The sequence below is a fragment of the Barbus barbus genome (genome assembly GCF_936440315.1).
Source record: "Barbus barbus genome assembly, chromosome: 26".
Classification (NCBI taxonomy): domain Eukaryota; kingdom Metazoa; phylum Chordata; class Actinopteri; order Cypriniformes; family Cyprinidae; genus Barbus; species Barbus barbus.
Window position 1 is genome coordinate 5,317,780 of NC_136754.1, and position 23,154 is coordinate 5,340,933.

At 35.1% G+C, this 23,154-nt stretch overlaps 1 protein-coding gene across 3 annotated transcripts in view; it reads right to left on the reverse strand.

Moving 5' to 3' along the window:
- Window positions 1–422: 422 nt before the first annotated feature.
- LOC306845520 (glypican-5-like) overlaps window positions 423–23,154 on the reverse strand; it is a 138,089-nt gene continuing 115,357 nt past the window's right edge. For all 3 annotated transcript variants that reach the window (XM_079378383.1, XM_079378382.1, XM_079378384.1), the window contains one exon: window positions 423–2,414. In XM_079378383.1, the coding sequence (XP_079234509.1) occupies window positions 2,260–2,414 (155 nt within the window). In that variant the 3' untranslated portion in view covers window positions 423–2,259. The remainder of the gene's footprint in view (window positions 2,415–23,154) is intronic.

Below are 23,154 nucleotides of genomic sequence, written 5' to 3' on the forward strand. Positions count from 1 at the left end.
TCTGAGGCTAAATGGTTGGTTTGCAAATGTAAGAATGTATATGAAGATTCGTGAACATTCATATAAAAACATTATAGAACCAACATCAGAGATACATGAGGGAAATCAAATGTAGCAATTCATGTGCAATCAGACACAGCAACTACAACAACAAAAAGAAAACGCATAAACCTTAAAAATGTTTACAGACTCATCAGACCTTCTTTGCTTCTGTGTAAGAACTATAGCAATGTTTTAATACTGACTTTTAAATGTTAACATATAATAGGAAATAATGATTTATGTTGCTATGAACAGATTGCTAAAGCTATTATAGAAAATATTTGGTATCTCTAAACATCTTGCATTGCTTTGCTTTAAGTTCATTATTTATAAAAGAAAGGCATTCTGCATATCTGTGATTTTTTTTTTTCTTTTTTTTTCATTAAACAACATTCACGCAAACCTGTACCACACTTTTGAGGGGAAACACAAAACTTTTTTTTTTTTTAGTTTGAATAAAGCAAGTTTAGTGCAATTTCAAATATGTAATTCTGTAAAATATGAACCTGACAGGGTATACTCCAAATGACACCGTATATCTCAAATATGTTTAATAAACTATCATCTTTAAGTTAAAAGTGTGTTTTCTTAGAAAAGCTGGGCACTTGGAAGCTAAATGTGGGAATTAAAATAATTTAAGTATTTAAGGGATCCTTTGAGCCCGTTAAATCCATGAAAGTCGTGCAAACAGGTAACAGCAAAGCCCAAGAACATTGACAATATTTTGTAAGATGTATGTCATTATAACTGTGTTTGTGTGGGTTTCAGTCACAGCTGAAGAAGTCTTAAAAAAAAAAGTTTGTGTGATACTTAAACATTCGTTATGCTATAAATTCAGCGCCAGTTCAAACTATATACATAGTACAATGTGCATATCATTCATAGTTTCATTCAATAATGCGCATGTATGTGTGCGTATGGTGGTAAAATCCCTTGCTTACTATGCAGACAGATTCTGTTTTCTTTTTGTTGTGTGGTCATGAGCGATGTTTCCACAGATGCACATATTTTGTCATGCATTCCACAGTCCCAGTCAGTGATGATAACAGTTTTGTTCTGATATTAAAAGTCTGTGAAGAGTGTTAACACTTAAACCCCAGAGAGCACAGCTAGTCTCCCTACTGGAGTCTTTCACATAAATGGGGTTGGGAACATAATAAATCAACCTTGCAATGTGAATATTTAGGGATACAGTGTGGGTGAACTCATATGAACTGTAAGGAACTGACCTGGTCATGTTTCACCCAAAAATCAAAAGAAAGAAACAAAAAATTATATTAAGCATTAAGACCATGGTGCTTATTATATACTATAATATATATATTTACCAAAAATTAACCAAATTTAAATTAAATTTAAAAAAAATGCCCTCCGATACCAATTCTTAGTATCCTGCAATGCAAAGCAGAATTGCTAGAATGAAAAGTATTTTTTTTTTAAAATGTATGCTCATCAAGGCTGCATTTATTTGATCAAAAACAGTAATATTTTTTACATTTAAAATAACAGTTTTCTATTTTATTATATATTAACATATAGTTTATTCCTGTTGTGGCAAAGCTGAATTTTCACCAGTTATTACTCCAGTCTTTAGTGTCACATGATCCTTCAGAAATCATTCTAATATGCTGATTTATTATCAGTTTTGGAAACATTTGTGCTGCTTAATATTTTTTGGAACCTGTGATACCTGTGATTTTCAGGAATCACTTATGAATAAAATGTTAAATAGCAGCATTTATTCAACATAGAAATATTTTGTAACAATATCTTCACTATCACTTTTTATCAATTTAACATATCTGTGCTGAAAAAAAAATTCTTTCAATTAAAAAAAATATAGCCTAATAATGTACGGACTCCAAACTTTTTAAAAGTAGTGTAAATTAAATCTTTCTATTTTGATTTGTTTCCAACATTAACATTTAATATCCAACATTAATAATGCAGCATACTAGAATCATTTCTGAATGATCATGTGACACTGAAGAACAGAGTAATGGCTAATAAAAAAAATATAACCATGAATTATTTAATTGTGAATTAAATCATGCCAAAATGCCAAATTTGTAAAATGCATCATTTTCACTGTAAAATATAAATGTATTTCTTTTTTTTTTCTTTTGATTTGTGGAGGAAATGAGACCCTGACATTTCTTCATGATGTTCACCCGTGTGTGTATATGATCATTGTGTGTGTATGCGCTTGTTGGCCTTTCAAATGAAGGGCCAGTGCAGCCCCAGAGCGAGGATGATGATGATGAAGCTGGCCCTGGAAAGAGACACATCCGATGAAGATGTGTTCTGTGTGATGGGTGAGTCGTGGGAGGAGACCTTCACTGCTTCTTTGGATACATCAGCTTCTGTGAGAGCTGAGAAAGAGAGAAAGAGAGAGATAATGAGAGGGAGCAGCAACAGTACAGTCACATGTCTGACACGGTGTCTCATTGTTGAGGCAACAGTTCCTCATCAGGAAGTGAAATAGACAGCCAATCAGCTATAAATCTGAGAAATGGAGTCCTTATTGCTGTGTGGCAAGACTGTACTTTTCTGTCACATTAAAAACCTTCCCACCTCCCATTACCCAGAATTCCTCTGTGCTGCTGACTGCTGCACGCCCTCACCTGATCTGGTCTCAATGAAAAGTTTTGTAGCTCTGTAATATCTCTTTTCTTTAACCTGCAATCGCCCTGTCCCTGTCTTCCATGCCCTTTACATTCATCTCTCTCTTTATCATTAATCTTTGCCTGTCTTTCCCTTGTTTTTACCCTTTTATAGTCCCTGCAGCCCTGCGTTTCCTCTCTCTATAGAGCAGTTCAGTCATGATGGCAATTTGTAGGCCAACCCGGAGGCTAATTCGCCATGGGTTCCCTCATGAATTTACTATGGGTTTTTAGAAAAGCAGTTACGATTTATGGGCAAACAAGCTCTGTGGTTACATTTACTTGAAGAAACTTTCACATTTTGTTCTCATAAATTAAACACAGTCAAACCTCAAAAGTGAATTCTGAAGTTGCTAAGTTACTTGAGTAGCTTTTTCTAAACTCACATCTTATATCTTAACATGTGAGTGTTTTCCCATTAATGCTACTTAATCGCATGACCACAGGAGGCTATCTAGGGTGTCTTGGACCAAAGGAGGAGTTTCTGGCATCGAAAAGCACGACTTGGTATTAAAAGCCTTTGCTATCCACACACCAAAGCAAATTAACTCTCCTGTCAAAGTTTCCAGCCATTCGGCAGTGACATCCTAATGACTAATATCCCCGGCTCTCAGGCAGTCTCACGACTCCTTAAGCATCGGATTCTGCGACCTAATGCGTTTGTTGTTATGCAGAACAATGGACAATGAGCAGCCTATCCTTGGTGAGAATAAAGGTGATTGTTCTGGCGGAGGAGAAGGCTTTGCGTGTTTTGTGAGGTGTGGATGACACTGAAGGCTTGTCGATTATAAAACAATAGAAAATGAAGCTCTATGGTGCGTACGGCGTAAGACTTTCCATATACTCATGAGTGTGCCCAGAAGAAATCTGCAGACTAATTTCACATTTTCTGCTCTCTCTCTCTCTCTCTCTATATATATATATATATATATATATATATATATATATATATATATATATATATATATATATATATATATATATATATATATATATACACACATGTATATACACACACACACACACACATATAATATAAAAAATATATTGCAATAAAAATATATAACATAACGTGAAAGTTCACAAAAGTACATTTGTCTTATCTTTCATATTTCTGTCTCTCATCCTGTCTCGTCTTCTCCCTCTCTAATGAGGAAATCCAATGAATCCAAAAAATCACTTCATCCATGCCAACAAACATATTTGTTTATTTTAAATATGTTTTATGCAGACTTTGCCAGCTCTGAAATTAAGAACCCAAACAGTAACGCTCTATGTGTGGGATGGAAAACAACGTTCATGCCAAAAACAGCCATGATCTCATTAGCAGCCACAGGACCAAGAACAAAATCAGCCTCTGTCATAACTCTCTTTCATGCTAATAAAGTTATCAGCTCACAATCATTACCCTGGCATGCTCAAGAACAGCAATGAAGTCTGAGAGCATAATTGCCATTATCCAAAGTGATTACGGGCTGAATCATCTTCTCTGAAATTTCTCAAATATTCTCCAAGAAGACCTGTTTGCTCTCTAATACTTAAGTTCAGCCTTCTCGTTCACAGGTTTCATGCTGTGCACCGAGAAGCTGTCAGGGATCGGTCTATCTGACAGCTTTCTGGTGTGGGAAAGGTTGTTGTGTCGGTGTGTGTGTGTGTCTCTCTGTGTGTGTGTGTGTGTGTGTGTGTGTGTGTGTGTGTGAATGTTTGTCTCTGTCGAGGGTGTGTGAGAGAGAAAGAGGCAGTTGGGTAAGACTTGCCAATTAGTCACCAATTAACAGAAAACCCACACAAAATTTCAACAAACACTTGAATACAGAAGTTTAGGTGCATTTTAAGAAAGAGTATTTCAAAGTTTTCATGAGATACTGTACTTATATGCGTGTGGAAGAAGCTATGGTTACAGTCACAATCATACAGTAAAGCTGTTAAACTTCAGCCAGGATACTAAAAAGTAGTTGATAAATGTTTTATTAGTAGCTTGCAGTGTTACAGCGGTTCACTAAACTGACCATAGTAAAAAAAAGTAATATATTTAAAATACATTTATTTCATTTAAAATACAAGTAGTTCAAATCTATTAACATCTATTAACTGACATATCGCTCGAGATTTATAAATTATAATTAAAATTTATTTGGAGTACTACACATGCATAATGCACATTTCTTAACATTAAACCTAAAATGTCTTTTAATGTCACTATTGATGAGGACTGTATAATCTTTGAATAACATCGGTCTTTAAATGCAAGATATTTAAAGTGTACCTAAAGTATAGTTGCAATCGTTCCACTTTAGCACAATCAAATATACTTCAGTATATCTTTAGCTGGACTTCATTACTACTTCGCACAATTAACGCACAATTAAAGTGCATAAAGTACAAAATTAGTTGTTCCAATTTAGCAGACTTTAAGTATACCAGTTTAGTATACCAAAAGTTCAATTGCAAAGTAGTTTTATAAATATGTAAATGTATTTGTAGCATGCTTGGCATGAAATAATCGTATTTCAAATAAATTTTAGTACATTTATTTTTCACTAAGGGAATAAGAGAGACTGGTATATTTAAAATAAATGCATTGTTATTTATGTACATTTAAGGCAGAAAACACTTGTTTATCTTACAGAGCTCATAACCAGGGAACTAAAATAGCTGCGCTATTTACAATCATAACCAGACTGTCTCAACAACCTGCACATAACAGACAGAAAAGCAAAACTACAAATCTCTGGAGAGTATGTCACATCGTCTGGTTTGCTCAAGTGGAAAAGCTCTCAAAGCTGACTCTAAAGCTACAAAATACCACAAAAATCAAAACACCTGCCAGCTCTCTGTAAAAGCATTTGCACTTCGCAGCAACCACACCAGCATTCAAGCCGCCCGCTATGTTTTTTTCCCTTCCATCATTTCATCCTTAGGTTTATTCCACCTATCAGTCTCCCCTTTGGTTTATTTCTTCCATCAGTCTCTCTCTGGGTGACTTGCATGTCCCACTGGTCACAACCTGGCTTCACTTATGAAACTCTGTAGGAAAGAATGTATTCAGATACTATCATTTGCCATGTAACCAAAACTGCATGTGCTGCAGACTTTGCTACTTAAGTCCCATTGGGAGGTGCTCATTTGCAAAGACTAAAAAAAACTATTTTCTTAAAAGAAAGAAACGAAGACAAGAAAGGAAAGCGTTCTCTTGGATTTGGTTAAAGTCTCATGAAGGAGCCAAATTCAGTCGTCAAAATTTTTGAGTCCAAGCACTGGGTATTTAAAGCTAGACTGATTCAGGGATAACAGAGGTCATTGTTTTTATATATCAGATTTTGACTCTAAATCCTCGTCGGCGTGACTTGCAGCCTCGCTGATTGTAAGATGATTCAGCATTGTGGTGTTGTGGTAGGAAAGATGGACTGAGAGAAAAAGAGAGAGAAAAGTGGATTGGTACATTCATGACTCTGATGGGAAACACGACCATTACCCATGACCTTTGTTTCTCAGCATTGCCAATTTGGGGATTTTGTCACCAAATTATGTGACTTTCTCATTGTTGCTGTGACTTTTATTAACGTTTTATGATAAGTAGCTATTTTGGGGATATTTACATATATTTGGCAGTTTTGGCAATCTTTTTGGTGGTTAGCAAACAAACAAACAAAGTCGCACATTCTGTCATTTGTAATGTCTGTTCTCTCGTTATCATTTCACAAATAAATATAGCTGAAATCACTGCACAGCTGTTGTCTTTAACTTGTGTGTATGGTGATTTTGCCAGACGACGTCTTGATTTTAAATCTGGGTTTTAGCAGTGCAGAGCAGCAGACTGGAAGTAACTGCATATAGTTTTAAAACAGAAACACAAAAATATGTTAATGAACATTTTTATTTGGATTTTGACTATTAAAATAGGAATAGGCTTTATAAAATGGAAAGGAACAACCTATCAAATCTATAGATTACACCAACTATCGGTCTGTATAGCTCTCTATGGTCACATTATAATGTTTTTCAGTGCTTTCTGTATGGTTTTTATGGTTTACCTAGACTCTGAACCCTTAAATAAAATATATTATCAAAATATTAATATTACTTTTTTTTAAATTATGATGCAAAGAGCAGAGTGAAATAAGCCACAACCAACAACTTTTGCCAAACTGGCATACTTGGTTTATGAACAGATTATATTTTATTAAATTTTTTTGAAGCATGTCCAATCAAGCTGTATTTTTTCTAAGATATAATTAATTAATATTAGCTGCAAACATGCAAAAATTAAGTTTTGTATCAACATTTTACAAAGTTAAATAAACACTCAAAATACTACAAAAAAGGATCAGTATTATTTCAGTGTTTTAAAAACATCACTGCACTGATATTGCCAACTAAGATTTATAACTTAATCTTATTCACTGCTATTTCCTTCAGGAAATGCAAATCTACTTCCAATTTAAGCTCAATTGTAATGAATATTTCACATCAGATTACTTTGTGTTTTTTTTTTAGCTAATTAGCCCCATCTCTGATTATGTCCCCATGTCTCTGATTGGTACAGTAATACTCTGCTCAGTACCGGGCCTGTGCTGATGCTGCATGGTCAAGCATTTAGACGATCAATAAAACAGCCATCCCTGAAGGACCCCAATTATCACATGACACTTTGGATAGCAGCCTAAAGAGCCTAAAAACACACTCAAAATACCCAGCCAATTATATCCTGAACTGTCCTAATATTTATAATTATTCATTCAAAACACAAACGAAAATAATCTATAAAACATTACAAGAATATTCCAAATTTGTGGCTTGCTGCCAATTAAAATAAATAAATAAATATTATTTATATAGGTGTAGTTTTTGCATGTAGCCTAAATAATTGTTATAATTTATTAATCGTTCAAATTGGATTTTTTTATATTATAAACTGTTCATTCAGCTAGAAAAGCTAACTGCAAAAAGACAGCTGTACAACTTCTTGTAGTGAAGAATTCAGATTGAAATGCTTAAAAAAAGCTCAACATTTCTGCTTTTAAATCTTGTGAGTGTCTAAATTGAATGAATTTATCAGCGACAATAACAAAGGCCCCTTATGAGGAGGTGTGTTCCATCACTGACTGTCCTTACGAGCTATAATGAGCATATTTGACACGGATTTGTTTATTCAGTTCTCAGACTGCAGCCACGGTGACCGTTTAAAAGGGAGGTTGACCTTCTGTTACCTGGCAATCCACCTTTATAGAGCAGCTCTGATAAAGAGCATTCAGCAGAAGCATAATAAAGGCCAACAAGAGAGACAGAGTGGAGAGGAAAGACACAGATGAATAAAGGCTATAAAGAAGAAGTGACACAGAGGTAAAAAAAAAAAAAAAATTCAATTTAATTATCAAAATATGAAGTTATTTTCATTTAATGCTGTCCCATGGATGCACTTTGCATACAGGTACAATAAAGTCTGATCCACCCTGAAGCTTATTTTAGCTAAGAAGCACAGTTCTAAAAAGAGGCAATCTGACTGTAAATGTAAAATGTCCAACCATGTATTTACATGAAGTTTATTAATGGGTAATTCTTAAATCTCATAGAGAGAAATATATATATAGATGTACAGATCTCATTTACATAAAACATCTGAAGTTTTTAATGGCATGCACCTTGCTAACTTTGGAAAATCCAGGAACTTGTTCCTTGTACATGCTCATTAAAGCCTGAGACTATCATTATTAAACATTATTTTAGCTAAATTACATACTATTGATAATAAAACTATTACAATTATGCTGTTCACAATGAAACATACAATACCATTCAAAAGTCTGGGGTTTGTAAGATTTTTTTTTTTTATGTTTTTGAAAGAAGTCATTTATGCTCACCAAGGCTGCATTAGTGTGATAAAATTAATAATAATAATAATAATTGTTTTCTATATTCATACATTTTAAAATATAATTTACCTTTGTGATGGCAAACCTGAATTTTCAGCAGTTATTACTCCAGCCATCGGTGTTACATAATATGCTGATTTGGTGCTCAAGAAACATTTCTTCTTATTATCAATGTTATAAATAGTTGTGCTGCTTAATATTTTTTAGATAACCGATACTTTTTCAGGATTCCTTAATGAATACAAAATTTCATTTGAAATAGGAATATTTTTACAACATTACACATGTTTTTGATGTCACTCCCAATCAATTCAATGCATCCTTGCCAAATACAAGTATTAATTTATTTAAAAATAAATATGTATTGCATATGTATTGTGAAAAGCACTATACTTTTCTTTTTCAAAATGTATAGATGTTTGGTTAAAATTTGGTCCATTACAGTTTATATAACAGATATATTTATAATTTTTCAAATGATCATCGACTAAAATACAACTTTAACTGACAAAAAGATATTAAGTAGTCTGATTAAAATGGACAATGGGAATATGATATTAAAAAGTGATATTAAAAAGACATTTCACCTAGACAGACAGACAGATAGACAGACATATGCAGCTGCATAAGCTTTTATAGATTCCAGTGAAGGATCTCCTGAGTGTTTGTGTGATTGAGTGAGAGAGAAATGTTGTGTTCACAATGACTTCTGTAAACGCAGAGAGTTGCCACAGTCTTCTCCATAGGGATGCGGTCAGACTGGGTCAGAGCTACATGTAGGAGGACTAAACCACTAGCAGAGGTCACAAAAACAACACCCACATGCACAAACACAGCATTTCTGCAATCACTGAAAAAGTGGTCAACTTTACACTGACCCACTTAGCAGCAAGAAAAACTACACTGTTAGGCAAGTATTTCACAAATTGTACACCGAAAGTGAGCATTATGATGAACACTCCCATTTTATTACAATCAACAAAGCTGTCACAGCAGATTTACACTGATTCACGTGATGTTTTGAGCCCTGCAGTCCAGTGCTCGTTCACTGTTCTGGACTCACTGAAGCTGTATACACTGCAAAATAGATCTGGTATTTACACTGTGTTGATTATAATGGGTGAGTTTTAGTTTTGCTATGTTGCTTGCAGCCGGTGTGTTTGGGAAACACCATTACAGAGTGACCATGAAACATACTGTAATTCCAAATTATTTACATTTGAGTTTGGTTTTAAAGCTTCTCTGATTGGTTATAATGCTTATTTTCAGCTTGGTTCTGCACACATCAAACTGCCTAAATTCAGTCTTTACATCTTTATGACTAGATAGGACTGGATTCATGTGCAATGGACAAAATGTCTGCAAAAGCTGCTGCAAAAAAATTATAAATAGGGAGATGGAAAAACTATAATCAACAGCTGAGGAACTTTTTCATGTTTAGTTAATTGTGAATGCCATAATGCACCAATATATAAACATTCTGGCTGATGACTAATAAATAGCTAATAATATTGGACTAAATAAATTCAATAAAACACATAAAAGTAAAATCTATCATTTTAAGTAAAATGAAGCATCACAACAATTTAATTTACAGAATAAAAATTAATTTGTTTAATTTAATTTTGACATTTTCTAAAGATTACATTAAACAGTGTTATTAAATTATTTGTGTTTTTAAAAAATAACTTAAGGTGACCATTAATTGATGCAAAACAAAATCTACATTTAAAAATAGGGAAAATTAAAATGCACAATTAAATATACAATATCCAGTTAAAAATAAAATAATGGTAATAAGGCATTAAGAAATTATATGCACTTATTATATATATTCATATCTATGGGTTTTCATAGACGGTAGGTTTTTAAGTGAAGTGACGTGTGGCCAAGTATGGTAACCCATACTCGGAAATTTGTGCTTTTAACCCATCCAAGTGCACACACTGAGTAGTGAACACACACACCGTGAACACACACCCGGAGCAGTGGGCAGCCAATGCTGTGGCGCCTGGGGAGCAGTTGGGGGTTCGGTGCCTTGCTCAAGGGTCTCACCTCAGAAAGCGCTGGTTATTCACTCCCCCCACTTACAATTCCTGCCGGACCTGAGACTCGAACCCGTAAGCTTCAGGTTCAAGTCCGACACTCTATCCATTAGGCCACAATTGCCCCACGACTCTTTGTTAAATAGCTCAGGGAGTACGGAGACGTAAGCGTGAGTAAAACTATTGTGCCAAGTGTATATTCCTGTGAAGGCTGTACGAGTGTGAAAGTGTGGAGGAAGATTCCCTAAAATTCAAGAATTGTTGACCTGAGGTTATCGCTCCATTTAAGAGATATTAAACAGTCTGCAGGGAGCCATCTCATTAGATTAGCACATCATAAACACTCCGAAAGACCTCGGGACTACAGCGATGAGTGAGGAAAAATACAGCAAATGAGAAGGACTTAGGATAGTTATAGTAGCTCTTCCCAAGAAGCCGCATGATTTGAGGTACCATGTCCGTAAACGGCACAGATCGTGTTACGCCCCAAAGTTTAATGCTTATGGTTAGGGGTTTGTTAAAATCCACAAAACATGGTGAAGTTTAACATATCTGTGTCACAAACCCAGAGCAGATCCATCACTCACACGCCATATAAACAATTCTCTTTGTGGGCAAACACTCGAATCCCAATGTTTGCGTTCGAGAGTGTGTTTCTGGATAAACTCAGAGAACATCAGAGCAGAGGAGAGTAGGCCGCTAATGGGATGTAGATATTTCAAACATCAAAACAACACTCTTCATCCATAATGAGTCATCCCAAACTCCTGCTTTCTTTAGGGAAACAAAAACATACATGGAGGCTTGTGGGATTTTGAGCGTTCTGTGCGTGTTTGTGCGGTGGGAGAGAGTTTTTCCTCAAACCCAGCCGTTGTTTTTCCTCTATAATCCACAAGTTCTGAGAAGGTGCTTCCCAGCTGCGGCTGGCTGCCTGAAGGGGAACATTCCGGGAACATTCAGGGCAGTGTCCAGGATATGGGCAGCTCTCGTCCGCCTTATCGAGCTTAGGTTGCAATCCCGTGGATTACGCCTGGGTCTCTCGGCCCTGCACGCACGTACCTTGTCACTTTATGCAACGATGACCAACAATGAGTGAGAAAGAGAAGTTGATGATTGTTTCATTATCTGGTGTGGTAATGGCTGATGGGATTGAGCTAGCCTGCTAGGGATGCTGTTCATTTGTACAGTTGTTTTCACTGTCTGTCGTGATTTTAAGGGAAAGACCCCTGGCCTGGCCTGTTTGACAGATGTGGACTCAGCTAGGACGGATATTGCAAGCAGTCTTAGTAATTTCCTGGTCCGCTTTCATCTGAGATCCACAGCAGAGACTCAACAGGTCTTTAGGAAAGGGTGGCCCTCCACACCGCCTTAAAGAAATATGTTCAGTAACCCTCAAGAGACCCTAAAATAAAGTGTTACTGAAACTTTTATCAGAATTTCTATCAGATTTCTATCACTAGCCACAAAAATATGAAGCAGTACTGATTTAATACTGATAATAATAAGAAATGTTTCTTCATCAGCAAATTTATATTAGAATGATTGCATCACAAGAATAAATTACATTTTAAAATATTGCAATAGAAAAGTGCTATTGTAAATCGCAATACATTACTTTTACTGTATTTTTTACACTAAGCATAAATAGCATATTTTTTTAGCAATAGATACTATTTACACTAAGTGCAAATAGCAATGGATTCCATTTACACAATGTTAAAATAGCTAGATTTTCTGCTATTTATACTACTTGCAAATTATCTGCACCTCAGTATTGCAGTAAATTATAAAACATTACGCAATAATAACGTAGTGTAAATTATAGTTTTAATAAAAATTATTAAATGGATGAAACCTTATTGGGACAATAAAGCCCTCCCTACACCGACCCTAACCCTACCCGATACTTTTATTATCAGCTTTTTAATTTTTTCCTTCATTTTTATTGAAAATATATGCCTTTCTGATGTGACATGAGATTTGAAAAGGGAGAAAAAAATTCAGCAAAAGGCGGGCTCGTACTCGGATCGATTGGGTCAAAAAGCATGTGCCTTCCCATCTACGCCACTGAAACTGATGCTAAAGTAGCGTCTTTTTTATTTTTGACTAACCCAATCACACGTTGATGGGCGGAGTTAGTGTAAATAGCCTTTGCCAACAAGGTGGGCTATTTGCACTTAGTGTAAATAGACACTCCGATAAAGAATACCTTTACACTTTCGTGCATAATTTTAGCTTGACTATGCATGCATGCATACACACACACACACACACACAAATCTGTTCAAGTTATATTTGCCTTGATTTCTGTTTTTCTTTCTTTATTTATTGTAATTGAAGTAATTACAAATATATATTTCACTGAAAATCCTACCCTCCAGCATAGCTCTCAAATCTTATTTGTACTTGTACACATTTATACATTTTGAATCAGCATTGGTTTTAATATATGAAAGAACCAATGATTTTTAATGTTACTGAATACTGACATAAAACCAGGCATAATGTGTCATCATGCACAAGCTAATGTATGTGCAATCATGATTGACCAAGACCATACCAGAGTCATTCATAATTCTATGGCATGATTTAAAGATGCAGAGCTTAAAAAATGATGCGTCAATGTACAATTTTTTTGTGGAACATTTATGCTGACGTGTTTTTTTTTTTTTTTTTTAATGACAGTGGTCAGCACTTCTGTCAAAAAAACTGAATTTTCTGACTCAACAGGAAGAAGTCAGGCTCTCAGAGCGTGACTACACATCATCACATAACACTAATGATTCTGACTATCCTGCAAAACGCACCAGTCCAACTGCATGCCCACGTCAGCATGTCAGTGTGTTTCACGAGATGTGCCAGACTGTGGTGTCAGATTCTTTAGTTAGCCTGAGTTTGCATGTTCTAGATTGCAGAAAAAGCCTTTATTTGCCACACAACCAGGGCCAATTTACAATACATGTATTTTACGTGACTGTATTCGTCCGTTAACAAAGTTTGCTTTGTATATGTGTCAAAAAAATCAGTCAGTAATATCAGTCACTAGTGTCTATCATGATTAAATTACATTTTAAACTAGTGTGCCTACAGTGGAATTTATTCAGAAAGTGTTTTTACAGTAAGGTACTAATCAAAATTAGCATAATTGACGTTGTTCTGCTAAAAGCTATTAGCTAATTATAGCTTCACCATAACACAGCGCTGCTAACACAAAACAACATTGTACCAAAAAACAGATGTCATGATACATTTTTGGTTTAGTTTTTTTTTTTCTTTCTTAATTCTATGTTATGTAGTGTGAATGCAGACAAGAAGACAGGTGTGTGTGTGTGTAATTGAGAGGGCTCGTTAGTCATTAAGGGGCTCATTGGTCATTAAGCTCGCTGTGGGATCTCATTCACAGTCTGGGCTAATTAAAGAGCCGTTAAATTGTTCACTTGGGAACATGACTAAGCACTTTCACAGGCAGGGAAAATTATGATTAAATAGAAGTCACAAGTGGGCCACATCTAGTGGCCTTTCAGGCTGATCTGAGACCCTGTCACTCTACAAAAAAATGATTATGCTAAGGCGTAATGTAGAAGAGCCTGTTAATATATTAAAATTATCACCTGCAAACTGAAAATGAAGGGTATGTATTATCTTTCATTTTTTTAACTAAATACGTTTCTGGAGAACAGACCTTATAAAACTGATCAAGCACAGGATGACACGATCAACCAAACAGGTCAGTATGTGAAAAAAATAGAGCCATATTTACATTTAGACATTACTGGGTTTCAATATTTTACAAAATCGCTCACCAAATAGTATTTTATATATTTATTCATTTATACTTATATACATATTTTATTTATTCATCAATCATTAAAGCTATAAAGTTATGCTAATAAAAAAAAAGTCATTATTGCTGCTGTTTTTCCATTGTTACCACTTTGCCTAGGGAGTTTCCAAATATTTGATATTTGAAGAGAACTGTATTTAAAAATAACTATTGTATGAATATCCAATATAATAATAATAATAAATAATGAATATTAAGTTAAGTTGTATATATATATATATATATATATATATATATATATATATATATATATATAAAGCTCGTTTTAAATAAGTAGTAAATTACTATTATTTTGTATTTATTTACATATGCATGTTTATATAGTATATTTTCATACACAGTGTTTTTCAAAAGTATGTATAGGAAAATATACATACATGATAACATATACAACACCCTTGCCACTTGTGACAGCATGCATTTAAAAAAAATAATAAGAAGAAAATATTTCTAACTGCACATATCTTCACTGCAGTTCTACCCTGGACTACTAGATGCACACACGAGATGAGGAAGTGTGTTCCCACAGTTAATTATTAGCAAAATACACACAAATTGAAGCCACCAGGTCCACAAACTAACTAATTAACTATCTAGATCCACTTGGACCAGCTAATGGTGATAAATGACCAGCTCTGACCATCTAACTCCCATCAGAATCTCGTTCTATCTGGATTTTCATGTAGGAGAAAACAGCCAAGAAAATATATGCATGTAAGCTGAACATGAAAGGCACTTTGAACCAAGTTGCAACAGGCTAAATTCCCACTGAACCTTCCTGTTGACTGACAGGATGATAGCAGTCTTCAGAAATCTTTGGAGACATCAGCGCATGCTTTTCTTCATGTCTTTTGACTGAGCGCCGAGCCCATCAACGGCACAATTACGTAAATAAGGTTGTCATAGAAACTTGGCATTTACCGCAATTAGTAGGAGTGGGACGGATCAGAAGCGGGAAGGGAGAGAGTGGGTTAGCCTATCAGTTAGCTGGTGTCAATCACGGCAGCAGACACCAGCTCTGAGCCCAACGCCGCTGCTGGAGGAGGAATCGATAAGCAAGACAGCGAGAGACAGCGATACACTGGTGATGTGTGAAGGTGGCAGCTGAAGGTTACCAGAGTTAGGAGGACGATGCACACACACACACACAGGTTAGAACACACAAAACTCCAGTACCTAGACACAAATACACACACCTGCTGCTTTCTGTGATGGATGTAGCCTGACAGTGATGTAGTTCGGTCAGAAACAAAGCCACCTGTCACATCACACACTACATAGGAGGTAAAGAGCATCTCACCATCTGTTTTGACAAAGTATGAAGTCCATTAGGAAGACATTTTATAAAAAGTTTATTCTCAAGGAGTTTGAATTTAAATGGCAACTATTAAATTTAAGATAGAGAAATGTACACTATCTATTTTTAATGCATATAAGGCACATAACTACAATAAATAAATAAATAGGCACAGCCGCGGTGCTGTGGGCTTGGGCCCGTCATTGCTGCTTGGAGATATATTTATTTTATTTTTTTAAATGTTTTGGGGCCCCTGCTCAAAAACACTTGAAACTTTGCACACGTTAAAAATAAAAATAAAATAAATAAAAAATAAAGTTGATAAACTAATTAAGTCAAAGTTTATTTTAAATCTATTTTGTCCATTTAAATTTAAATTGCATCATGTTTGCTATTCAATTCAAATTTATTATACAATTCAATAATGTGTCAGTTTCCCCGAATGCTGTTTATTATTGTCTAGTGTTACACAGGAACATATCTTTCTAGTAAACATATCTTTACTAGAAAAAATTGCTTGTGATTTCCCTCATTTGTAAGTCACGTTAGATAAAAGCATCTGCTGAATTAATAAATGCGACTGTGGACCACAAATCCAGTCATAAGGGTACATTTTTTAATTTATACATAAGTTTAAATAAGCTTTCCGTTGATGTTGGATAGGACAATATTTGGCCGAGATACAACTATTTGAATATCTGGGATCAGGGGCGGACTTACCCATTAGGCAAAGGTAAGCGACTGCCTTGGGCCCCCAAAAGCCAAGGGCCCCCTTAAATGCTTTTCATATAGGAGATGTGCATTAAGCGTGGACACGCGAACGGTTGATGTTTACGTGTTTATTACCACGACAACCGTCTGCGTGTCCGAGTTGAACATGCTTCTTGTGTATCCTGCTTGTTGCCAATGAAAATATTATACATCTGAAGCTGACTGCCACATGAACGCGAGGTCTCTCTTTCCCAGCACGCACACACCTCTCTCTCTCTCTCTCTCTCTCTCTCTCTCTCTCTGCATCTGCTCGGTTCAGCTCTGTTCAGTGTCAGTAAATTGCTCAGTGCAAAGAAAGAGAAGTAATAGGAACCTTGTATTTCTATTTTCTTTTTTTTCCATGTGTCTAATAGACATGAACAAGTTCTTTGAAAAACATCTATGACCTATGAAACACGTCTACTCTTTATGCTCTATGTTAACTATGGTTTCACTAATAATAAACATATATTGTATAAAGCATGCATATTTGTCCATGCCCATATTGATAAAAGTATTAAAAACTTTTAAGGTACATTTAGAACAGATAAAAATGTCCGATTAAGTTATGATTATTCGCGAGTTAACTCATGACAATCATGTGATTAATCGAGATTAAATATTTTAATCGATTGACAGCCCTAAATTAAAATGACTCAAATTAAATGTAGGCGTACGCTGGTAACTCATCAGTGGACTTTCCTCATCAATATAGGCTATATTTTTTCACACTTTTCTCATTCTCACTAATTCAAGTTTTTATATGAATGAACCTCTGAAGGGAACTGATTGTCTTCAAAAAGGTTTCAATGGCATTTTCATTTTACCTGATAAAGTATCATTTATGAGCTGAGCACTGCTTTGTTTACAGCCGTTACTGGGGAAACCACTATATTTCTGATGTTCCAAAAGCACCTCCTACTGGCAGAGAATGAATGTGCATGTCAATAATCCAGTCTCCAGTTTTTGTTCAGACCAAAGAAAATCCACCCACATAAATCCGTTTTAAATGATATAATAATTTATACTTCTGACTCATCCCTTTTCTTAAAAAACGGTTTAAATGTTCAATTGTGAGGTCTATCATTTTATAATTTATTTTTTTTGTTAAAACTTGTATCTCAACGGTAAATTAATTGCTATTTTGTGGTCTACAACATGAAAGAATAAAAGTGTCTGCTAAATGAACAAATGTAAATGTAAATGAAAGAATCCCATTATAACATGTACATGAAAAATGTAGAAACATTGGACACAACTATGGGGCACCATTGTGCAGAAGCAAGCAACATGACAAAAAAGGAACCTCAAGGTTGATCTAGGTAAATGTGTGCAAATGTTCCTATATTTGCCTGGGGCTCCCAATTCACTACATCCGCCCCTGTCTGGAATATGAGGGTGCAAAAAATCTAAATATTCAGAAAAAGTTGTACAAATGAATTTCTTAGGAATGCATATTACTAATCAGAAATTAACTTTTGATATATTTGCGGTAGGAAATTTACAAAATATCTTATCTTCATAGAACATGATCTTTACTTAATATTCTAATGATTTTTGGCATTTAAAAAAAATGTATCATTTTGACCCATACAATGTATCGTTGGCTATTGCGACAAATATACCCATGCAACTTATGACTGGTTTTGTGGTCCAGTGTCACAAATATAAATGGTCAAAAATCTTCCTTGTCCAATCCACTTCCTATACCATCTCATTTCAGCTTGTCAAAGCATCAAAAATCAGTCCCTTCTTCCATATCCAGTTTCTGAATCCCTCTCAGAACCGCTGTTACCACATTAGCGCCGGTTGCTAAGATACCCCAAAGATTCCGGAATCCCCATGTGCCCTATATAAGCCCACAGCCATTTAGATGGAGTTCTGCGTTCCCAGCTTCGGTTACCGAGGGAAGAAAATTGGCATTTTGGAGGAGAGTACCAGAGCGAGAGAGAGAAAAAGCAGGAACTGAGCTGAAAACATCCCACAATCCATCTTCTGCCATGGTAGCCAAATAGTCAAGCCCATAAACAAAGACAACATGAAGAGTGATCAGCAATAATGAGCTGTTCGAAATGGCAGCCAGCCTTTTTTTGGCCCAACAAAGTAATAAAACAGTTGAAAAGCGACCAGACAGGCGGAATGACTTGTGGACTGGGGATAGTGAAGAGAACAAGGCACTTTTTGACTTGTTGAATATGTTTGCCGTACTGCTTCTTGGAAAATTCAGCTGGTGGAATCCTGCTGAAGAATAAAAAGCTGGCCGAAAACAGTCCTCTGTAGCTAAATCTGAACTTTGGTTGTCTAGTGGAAGAACAACAGCAGAGCTATCTAAAGTACATGCTATCCCTCTCTGATCGTGTTATGGAACATTTCTCATCAAGACATGCTTAGCGCTTATCCAATAATTGTTAAACTGGTGGTCTGTCAGTGGCGGTGGACATGAAGCTTTGGCTGGAGCTCATCCATAAATTCCAATGAAGTTATAAATCAGAGACGGCTCTGAAATCTGGCATCCGTTCCTGCGCAACACAAACAAAACTCCATTAAACAAGAGACGCCTCGCCACTCACGGAATACTAAACACCAGGATTAGGAGGGTAAATAAAGAGCAATGTGTTCTTTTGTCTCTCAATCCGACGGATGGTGGATCTGCTGTAGTTTCGCTGAGAATCAATCACAACACTAGGTGCCGCCTGACATGTTAGCATCACTGTATCCACACGCTTAACGCGATTTAAGTACCCAAGAAAGACAACAGCATTTATTTTAATCCAGGTACAGGTCTGAGGTTAAGCTATCAATTCTAAATTCAGGGGTTGGTTATGGTTGTGATTTCGTATTGATAAACAACTATTTTAGAAGACTCTTAAGTTTCGAACTAGAATTGTTTGATAGGAATGTTTGCAGGACCAAAAGATGTTTATTTAGGAATACTGTATGTTCTATGGTTAGACAATAATCGCAGGATGAACAGCTTTCGCAACCCATTTTGCTTTTGGAATGCATAATGTTTGGTAACAATTAACAAAATTGTTATTAATTTAATGCTTATTTTAATAGTAATTTTAAAACATTAAAACATTAATGATAATGATATTAATATTATTAATATAAATGGTAATAAATGTTAATATGAATATAAATGCAAGCAAATATCTTAAAATTGTTGTTAAAATTGTTGTTAAATATTAATATTTCAACAGCATATTTTACATGAAAATGAATACATATGCTAATAATTATGTTTCAATTATACTGCTATTATAATGTTAATATTTTAAATAATAAATTTTTAAATATTAAATTGTATAATATTATTATTTTATATTAATATTAATGCAATTTATATTGCTATTAATATTAATGGTAATGATTATCTTTTAAATGAATTTAAATATTACACTTATATTATATATTTTATATTATAACATTAGAATTGATATTTATAATGGTATTTTTAAATTGCTAACATTATTATTAAAATTATATTAATTTTAATTATAATGTAAATATTAAAATGCTTATAGTAATTAAAATGTTTTAACAGTAATATTGTTTTTGTATTAATATTAAAACCAACTGACTTTATGCGTGACATCAGCTTGAAAAGGTAATTAGTTTCAGAGCTGTAGCAAGTAATTTCAGTCGCTGAATGATTAGAAAATACAAGCTTTTTTTCTGTGGAAAAACTGCTGAAATGCTTACAATAAGACCTGGAACATGTGCTGAAAACAATTTACAGGTCAATTTTGAGTTCATGCTGACTTTAAAGTCTAGTTCCAAGGAGCAGGAAGATGAATATCTGCTGCTTCTAAGCCTGATCATTACAGGTGTCTGTGTTTGCAGGGCTCAAGAAAGAGCTCAAGGCGTAACCTCTGGACCCTGCTCATATCAAAACAGTGAGATGTGACTTAATTATCTAAATGTTCGGCTCCTGTTCTGACACTCTCTATGTGGAACACATCTGCAAATGAATTAACAACGCTGGGGTCAGAGGTTAAAGTGTTTAATCACACTGTGCCCGCGGGGCTAGTGCCATGGCCTTGTCCAACTATTCCTCCATCAATTTAAATGCCTCATCGTCATGAGGACGGCACCACAGGGCACAGGCTCAGGGGTCAACCGAGAGGTCATTTTGTGAAATATTGACCCCTGCAAGAAACCGGACTCATGGAACTTGAATGGCGTGAATGTGACGTGGCACGTGGTGTCATAAATGGGGGAGGGAAATGCGAGGGTGAAGAGGATGTGACTGCAGTTAAAATGCAGTTGTGTTGATAAACAGCATCTGTGGTTGATCACAGTCTATATGTGACAGTGCAAAACTGCAATCGGACTCTGACTCCAAACAACTGCTACTACAGTATTGATTCTTATTTTTGAAGGAAAAAAATCACAAATAAAACCTACTTAATATCACAATTGTTTCTCATAGTCAAAAACAAGATTGTATATACAGAGTTAAAAGGATAGTTTTTATCCCAAAAATGAAAATTCTCTCATTAATTACTCACCCTCATGTTGTTCCAAACCCTGACCCTGCATAGATAGCAACATAACTACTAAGTTCAAGGCCCAGAGAGATAGTAAGGACATCGTTAAAATAGTCCATGTGAAGTCCATCTCTTAATAACTGATAGACCTCTTCCCATAACTATTACCATGTTTTCTGTCTGTTTTGACCACTTCAGCCTACTATCAAGAATAACTCCAAGAAGTCTAATTTCCTCTACCTGTTCAATAGGCACACTCTTTACAGACAAATTTAAATTAAAGTTTTTTGTCCAATTTAAAGCCATCTTATTATTCCGTACCCACTTTACCACTAATTGTAACTCCTCATCTAAATCAGCAGATAATTTTTCAATTGATGTTGCTGGTAGATATAATATTGTATCATCTGCATACATAACTGCCCTTGCACGCTTTAAAACCAAAGGAAGATCATTGGTAAAAATAGAAAATAACAATGGTCCTAGACAACTTCCTTGAGGCACACCACATTGCAACTCTTTCACTTCCGAATAACTTCCATTATAAAATACACATTGCCTCCTATTAGTCAGATAACTTTTAAACCAATTCACAGTTTGAGAAGTAAATTTATAACATTTCAATTTTTCAAGCAATAATTTATGATCCAGTACATCAAAAGCGGAGCTAAAATCCAACAATACTGTTCCTACTAAATTACTATCATCAATCTGTACTAAACAATCATCAGTTATCGGTGGTAATGCTGTTCCTGTTGAAGGTCCTACTCGATATGCATGCTGAAAATCAGAGAATAAACTGTTTTGCTTAAAGAAGAACTGAATTTGTTCACAAACTATCGTTTAAAACACTTTACTAAGAACTGGCAATAAACTTATTGGTCGACTATTTGCACCACTAAAACTCAGTGCTGCATTTTTCTGTAAAGGAATGACCTTTGCTTCTTTCCAAGCTAAAGGGAAAATCCCTTTTTTAATACTGATATTAAAAATGTGGCAAACTGGTTCCGCCAAACAACTGGCTGCTAATTTTACAAGGCGACCATCTAAGTTATCCATTCCCGATGGTTTATCTATCATTGGGCCACATATATACATAAATACACACATACATACAAACATATACATATACATATTTACATATACACATACACATACATATATATATATATATATATATATATATATATATATATACACATATATACATATATATATACACTTTTACTTATCAGATGAACAAAAACTAAAAAAGATCTAAATCATCTAAACTAAATCATCTCTCTTCTTATAAGACAAGTATGGGATGTCCAAAAATGACACTTCAAAAACTACACAAAGTGAATATGACAGTAACTCATACAACCCCTGTTAATGAATCAATATTTCTAACTTGACCATCGTGTTCACTTTGTGTTGTTTCTGAAGTGGTCCTGTCCCCTTGCATTACACAGACTAAAAATATTTGCTTGTGTTCATCTGAAGAAAGAAAGTCACCTGGGACGACATGAGAATCTTAATTTTTGGGTGAACTATCACTTTTAATAACAATGTGATGAAGAGGTTCGAAACATATTCCAGACAGAATGCAAGAATGGGCTAAATTAATGAGGAGAGTCTTAGAATTAAAACATACAACATTAACGTTTTGAAAGGCCACTTTTTGTGTGTTGTCTATATCACTGCCTAAAAGGATAATTCATCTTTTAATTGTTTATTACACGTCAAGCATGCACTTTTGCACTTCCGTTTACCATATTCCGTCCATAATATAGTACCATATATAGTCAGTTTAAATTGTACTTGAATAAAGTAAAAATCCCCCAAAATAATACTTAAGTAATCAAGTAAAATTACTGAAGTTTTTTACACCTCTGGTTGTAGATTATTGCTGCTACTGCAAGCAAGTACAGGAACTTTCTACGGCCAATGCATATGGTGCCGTGAGTATTTAAGACATACTGCTGCTGCACAAATAGCATATAAAATAACCCATAGCAGATCTACACAGGTGGAGCTGGGGAAGGTGGAGGGTTTCAGAGAAACTCCGGAAGCGCTGCAAGAATCTCAAGTGAATGCTAGCCAGCCATATAAATGCAAGGCAGTAAGCTCATTGGCTGCATATGCAGCATGAACCAATCAGCTTG